The 6,874-nt window shown below is 37.1% G+C and overlaps 1 protein-coding gene across 2 annotated transcripts; it reads right to left on the reverse strand.

Annotated features, from left to right (window-relative positions):
* Positions 1-286: 286 nt before the first annotated feature.
* On the reverse strand, positions 287-6,550 carry MSANTD3 (Myb/SANT DNA binding domain containing 3). 2 transcript variants are annotated; one of them, XM_010212673.2, is made up of 3 exons: positions 6,449-6,550; positions 2,016-2,458; positions 287-878 (listed from the first exon to the last, which is right to left on the reverse strand). In XM_010212673.2, exons 2-3 carry the CDS (start codon positions 2,425-2,427, stop codon positions 469-471), a joined length of 822 nt encoding a protein of 273 aa, XP_010210975.2. In that variant the 5' UTR covers positions 2,428-2,458; positions 6,449-6,550; the 3' UTR covers positions 287-468. The 2 variants fall into 2 exon arrangements, with proteins under 2 accessions (XP_010210975.2, XP_088383346.1); XM_088527220.1 differs by lacking the exon at positions 6,449-6,550 and adding an exon at positions 5,618-5,639.
* Positions 6,551-6,874: the final 324 nt, after the last annotated feature.

Raw genomic sequence — 6,874 nt, forward strand, 5'->3', positions numbered from 1 at the left:
CCAGCAAAATAATACAGTCAATGCCTGTCAAGTATCTTTTCCGTTAGCAGCAAGAGAAACTCCAACCTTTCCCTTCATTCAGGAAATGTCAGGGAGAAGATGTAGGAAAAAAACACACTCTTTAACCTGATGTTTACTAGTGTGGGGTTATTATTGTTTTTTCGTTTTTTTTTTTTTTTTTTTTTTAAAGAAACTCAAATTTATGGTCTGAGACAGTATCTTCCTTTTAGAAGATACTAGAAGGTGAAAGGCAAAGAGGAAAAAGGCATCCATCTTTTAGAATACAGTGCATACCTAAAAGTTAAACAAGTCAGCATTTATTTAAAAACGAACAATATGGTTTTCCCCTTCATAGACTATACAATTGTTTCCCTAATTGTTAAGGGTCACTACACATTCTCTTTAAACACTCTTTCCAACGCACATTACTTAAAAAGGGACAGAAAGCAAATCTGAGTACATTATATTTTATGGTGAATTAGGAAAAGGTCTGTTAAAGGATGATACAGGCCATTCTTTTGTGATGGTCTGCAATTTTCTCTCCCAGTACATTTTCTTTTTATTTAGCACTTCCATTTTTATCCTGTGCTCCTCTTCAGCCATCTCACACTCTCTTTCTATTTGCTGTATTTTTGCCACATGAACTTCATTCATTTGGATTAACTGCAATTGCAAAATTGACATTTGCTGATGATGCTCTTCCTCATGCATTTTTTTCAGAATGCTTTCCTGAGATGCTTTACTTCTGTAGTTCTTATCTGCTGCAATTCTGACATCAGAACATGATGGCTCAGGTTGGGAGGTACCTTCACATACTGGGAAATGTACCAACTCTTTCTCCTCATCACAGAGTTCTCTGTTTGAGATCACAAATGATTCTGTAAAACACAACAGAAAATTATTATTCCTTCTTCTTCTTCCCCTCAAGTAACAAAAACTTGTAATTATAAATGTAGTTATCGGTATATACATCTAAACTTTGTTCTTTTGCACCATAATACAGGAGACACTACAGAATGCTGTTATGTTACAGTATCTTATGAGTATAGTGGCCTAGTTCAGGGTGAGTTGAACCACTTCAGGCTCTGTGATAGAATGGAAACTCAGAATCTTAAAGTGGACATAGGCATTTACATGCATATGTGGGCACCTAAATTTAGAGGCTTGAGCTTACAGCTGAACTTTAAGCTGAACTGTCTAAGTCAAAGGTGCATGTAACAAAATTTTATATATGTAGCAAAAATTTTATGAAAGAGCTATGTCTCTGGTGAGAGTTATGTCTTCTTTTCTAGAACTATGACTTCTTTCCTTATCAATCCTGTACATGCCATAAATGTTCATCTTTAGGAAAAAAAATAGCTTAAAAATAGCTTATTTTGAGCAGGTTCTGGCATAAAGTTTGCAACCAGCCACCATCCCATATAGTCTTGGATTATCATGTCTGCATATGCTTGGCAAACAAAGCACATATTGCTTAATCTTTTTGAAAGCTCATTCTCCAATATGGATTCAAATGTGAAATATAAGTTTACACATTCATTTTAGTCCCTCCTGAAAAAAAAAAGTAGGGAAAACTTGCTGGAAACTCCTGCATCAGGAAACACTTGCATTAGAAAACCATGTAACAATTTGCTGCTGGTGCAGCAAAGAGTTTGCCCCCCAACCCCGCTCCTTTTATTTTATTTTTTTAATACTCAGACCTTTTCCCAACAAAACAATACTTTGCAAAGGATCAATATATCCTTTGCTCCTGCTCTGAGGAAGCTAGCATGATGGCTATTGAAACACTTGTCACAAAGTGGCAGTTGACTCAGTTGTTGAAAGCTGACTCGGTTTAACTCTTGAGAGCCTGGGGAAATAAATATTGTCTTGTAACATCATAGTTCTGAAAATTTTGGCTACCTTTCTGTAGCCAGCAGTCACAGCTAAGTGAAAGGATTTATACTGTTGAGAAAGTCACTACCAAAACTACATACAAAACAGTACTACTTGCATCGTTACAGTAACATTTATACCTTGACTAGAAGCATCAGGCTGATACTCAGAATCTTCTGGTGGGCTTTGCAAAAAGTACATTTGCTCAGGTATTATGCTGGCAATCTTCTCTTTCCCTATGATGTGAGTATTTATAAGTGGACTAATACTTCTTTTTACCTTCTCCCGTCTTTCATGTGCCATTATCTTTTTTGTCCGTGCCTTGATATTTTCCCAACATTTCTTTAGCTGTTTAAAGTCTCGTAATGATACACTGGGCTGTGAATTATATTCATGAGCTAGAGCTTGCCAAGTACGCTGTTTGAGAGCAATAGTTCTTGCATCACTCTTTTTACATTCAAGGACATATTTGTACTTTTCAACTAATGCAAGCAGCACACTCTTCTCCACTTCTGAGAAGTATTTAGCAGGCTTTATTGTTTCGTTTTGCATTTTCTATTGTGTCTCCAAGAAGTCAAAATTCCTATGAAAACAATGTTGAAAACAAAAAGCAGATATGAATGGGTTACAATATCAAGAAATTTTGTTTCAGCAAGCAATCCCTAAACATAGCACTTCAGTACACAACATCTAAACCTCTGATTTCATCCACATTATGTGTATTATAATTATATGCTGCTTTGTATTGGCTATGTTGCTATGCAAGTAGTATATGATGAGGATAAGCCTCCTGCCTATGTTACAATTGTCCCATTATGTGCCTTGACACCAATTACTTAGCTTTTAATTTATAGAAAAAAACCCCAACTTTTTTCCCTATTTATTACACTGTGTGAATTTTCAAAACAATGAATTATAGAACGAAGAGCTTCAGGCTGAAGTCTAGTAAGTATGTGCTTTCTTTGCTACAAAAAGACCCTCTTTCAGACTTTCTCTGTATCTTTCATCCTGTCCTTGTTAACTGAGGGCAGCTATATCTCTTTTCTGTAATATTTGAAAGTTATAGAACAAATGACAAGATCTCCTTTTTAAAGACATCTGTTGGTTTGATTCTTCCCTGTGTTTAGCCCTCCTTGACTGACATCCAATAACAGGCAAGACCTTGACCAGAATTATGATGCAGAGAAGAGGCAAGGTTGGGCAGAAAAATGTGGATTAAATACAGAAACTAACTTCTTTGCGAAGGTTTCTAGGTTTTTACTACTCTCACTCTGCACATCTGTCATCCTCTCTCGCTCTTCTTTGTGCTTCACTGCCGATCACTTGCAATAATCACTTACCAACATAGAATGCCATGTTAACTACTGCCTCTCTTCTCAAGCCTAGTGCTTACATACAGAATAAGATATCTGGCAATTCTTACCCATAGCAAAACAAACAAACCAACCCCCTCCCACACAATGTTTCCTTGAATAATTAACATATGACTGTATTGAAAAAGAAGAAAAAAAGTAGCTTTTTTCTCTTATCTATCTTATTCACTCCCACCACAGCTGTGTGGCCACAATTACTTTAAAGTTTTGTGCAGAAACACCTGGGTAGTAAACTAGTGGGGGGGGGGAAGTCTTAGTTCGTATTTCATCTCATTTTAATAAAAGGATCAGAAGTGGAACATCTATATATTTTTATTAAGATTGGTTGATCTTCCTTACAGTCTAGGGCCTCTTTCAAAAAAGAATTTTCTAGTATTTTGCCCACATCTTCCCTTATAGCACTACTTGAAGAAAGAAATCTTATGGTGAAAGATACTGAGTCATCTTTTTCAGACCAAATATTTTTTTCCTCCACTTCAGTGCACTAATCTTAGTTCACTTTGTACCATCTTTTGCAATTCCTCTACTCCGTATGTCTTGATACAGTTATTCTTAGCCTATTCCAGTGAAGGCAAATACTTACAATCACAAAGAAAACTAATGAATGGACTATAAAAAGAAATCTCAAAATAAGAAAACATCTTTCACACAATAACAAGAATGTCCCAAATTTATATATATATAGATAGATGAACCCATCTATCAAACAAAGTCTAGGAAGTGTACTCAAGGAATAGACAAGTCAGTAAAACATAACTTACAATAGCAAAACTGAAACAAAGTGAAAATAAATTAATAATGGTCTTAGTTTAAAGGAATATAGCATACAGTTAAAAGCTTTGGCTTGCCAGAAGAGCAATGGAAGAAAAAATGTCTACTACAGTAATAGAAATGAAAGGGACTATTGAGCAAATAAGGCTCAGTGACCATATTCTCCATTTGCTTATGTCTCCCCACCCACAATAAATTGTTGCACCCAGCAAGCTGAAATTTCAGAGTAAAGTAGTTACCTCAAAGATAATTAAATTTCAAGAAATTTCCGGAAGTGTGAAAGACCTGCAATGAAATAGAGCCTGTCTTAATTTGGATTTACTATACCATTCCAATCCATTTAGCTGCTTTAGATAGCTGCTTAAAATATTTGGACCAAATAGTGATTATTCAGCCTGTCTTAAGCTTAGGTTTGCAGAGACAAAGAAGGAAAAGCATCACTGTCACCAGCAAAGTCCTAAGGTCCAACACCATATGATCCTGGGAAGCAGGATCAGAAAGGGTTAACATTGCCTTCCACTAGAATTTAGTTTCTAGGTTCAAAATCTCTGATTCTGAAGAGACAAAAAACCTCAGTCTAAAAATCATGACATACTCATGTATAAAAAAGCGCTTGAATTAACAAAATGAAGGATTTTTGGTAACTCTGTAGACTTTTCTACGTTCAGTAACATCTAAATTTCTGGATTCCAAGGATGTAAATATTTGGCTATACAGACTAGCAGAGTTGGAACTGATAGCTACATAAATCAAATAATATATATTTAAGGCATTGCCAAACCCTGTATATTAGGATGAAAGCTTGTATATCATGGTTGGAACCATACCAAAACTCTAAGTATTGCTTTTATACCACACTATATCACTATTAGTTTTACTGTGGTAGCATCTGAGGTCCCCAGTCATAAGCTCTAAGGCTTATGTCTTATTACATTTAATGCGGCATTACACTTAAGAGCAGAAATGCAGGTCGCACTACAAGAACCAATAATTTCCTTTTCTCTATACACATTCTTGATCACTTTTTCCCTGGATAAACACTGTACTGGTGTCCATTCCATGAAGAATTCAGGATTACAAGTAGGATGCATAAAACCTTGAACTGCTCAAACAGTTTAATGCACTTATTTAGCCTACTTTCCTCCATACATTGAAGAACATTTTCAATTAGGTGAAAAAAAGCACACCTAAATACCAGAGAACACTAAGAAGTTGCAGCAAAACACCACCATGTATTTATATTCACTCCTGTTTCACCATGCATGGGAATCACTTTCTGGAAGTCTGTTTGAGGGTGAAAGAGCATTCCATAAGATTTGCCCATGCAGATATTTTAATATGCACATGTTGAAATGGATGCTCAGACAGCAAACATAATCAGTTTGGGCTGTATGGGTACCTGAAGGCAGTTACCCAGTAAAATTAAAAAAAAAAAAATCGGAATACAAAGCTTCTTACATCTCCCAGATGTCAAGTCAAATATATGTGTAGTAAGTACCTTACCCTAAATATCTTCTAGTGGCACTTTACTTAAACAAGTCTTTATCATTTTAAATAACAAACGGTATCTTTAACTGCCAATTTTTACTTTCAGGTACATTTCTCTGAGGGACAATAAGAGAATGGGCTGTAACTTAGAAAAAAAAATAGGTAAAGTTTATCTATGTTCATAATTATGCATATACATTTTGCTTGCACACCTATATATACACAAAAGCTCAAGCCAGTTGCAAACAAGCCTCTCCTCACTCCTCCCTGTCACTTCAGATTGGCATGAGGGAACATTTTCAGCCCCCAAATACCTTCTTAGGCATGAGAAAATGCAGAGAAAGCTATAATGCAAAGTGAAAACGCAAATAGCAAGTTATAGTGGAAAATGTAACCCAAACACAGGAGAAAGGAAAGACATGGGAAAGCAATGACCAAAACCTGTCAAAAACAACAGGCTTACTCTTCATTTGAATGACAGAATGAACAATAAACACTATCCTTCTTCCTTGATTTTCTCACACACCATCTCTCAGAGCGTTCCTGGCCTGACCTTGTCTACCTTGAGACTTGAAACCATTACACAATTAGATGCCAGTATGAAGATAACAGCAATATGGAAACTATGTTTAATCTATTAAACCTCCTCAAGTGATTTTAACTGTTTTAACACAAATTAATAATTATTATGGATTGCCTAGTAAATCAATAAACTAATGTATTAAGGTACATTGCCTGCTTTTCTACCAATAAATTTTATACACAAACACATGCATTTTAACACACAATAACACACAGACATCTGGCCATCCCGATAACTATGGAGGACATCCACAGCAGTTTGTGCAAAGCAAAGCTAATGGATGCAGGTCGTTATTTCAAATGAGTGTCACAAAATTCACAATTACCCAAACTGTCACAGGCATAAATACAAATCCTACCAGGCTCTCGTGCATCAGAATTTCTCAACCATTAACTTGAGCTTGCTTTATTTCTTTGCTTGCTTTCCTTTTTCTCGAGTGAGAAAGAACAGGTCCTAGCTTGACAAAGAAGAACGGCAAAGAAGATCCAAGGCAAACATGCAGGCTGTAGCTGATATACAAAACCAGGAACAGCTACCCTGACAGATGTAATGAAAAACCGGTCGTGCTGTTTCCCAGGCCCCAGCTGCACGCGCTGCTGCGCATGTAAGCGCACTCCAGGGCCGCGCACGCCCCCGCGCTGCCTCTAACAAAGCGCCGAGGTGCGTAGCCCCCCCCTCCCCCCTGCGCCGGCGATGAGGCCTCCCCCGCCCTCACCGCCTTGCCGGCAGGTTGCCGGCTCATCCCCAGCTCCCACCAAACCCTGAGCTGGACTACCCTTCCCTG

The sequence above is a fragment of the Tinamus guttatus genome, unplaced genomic scaffold (genome assembly GCF_059628265.1).
Source record: "Tinamus guttatus ecotype Peru unplaced genomic scaffold, ASM5962826v1 Tinamus_guttatus_pri_ptg000265l, whole genome shotgun sequence".
NCBI lineage: Eukaryota > Metazoa > Chordata > Aves > Tinamiformes > Tinamidae > Tinamus > Tinamus guttatus.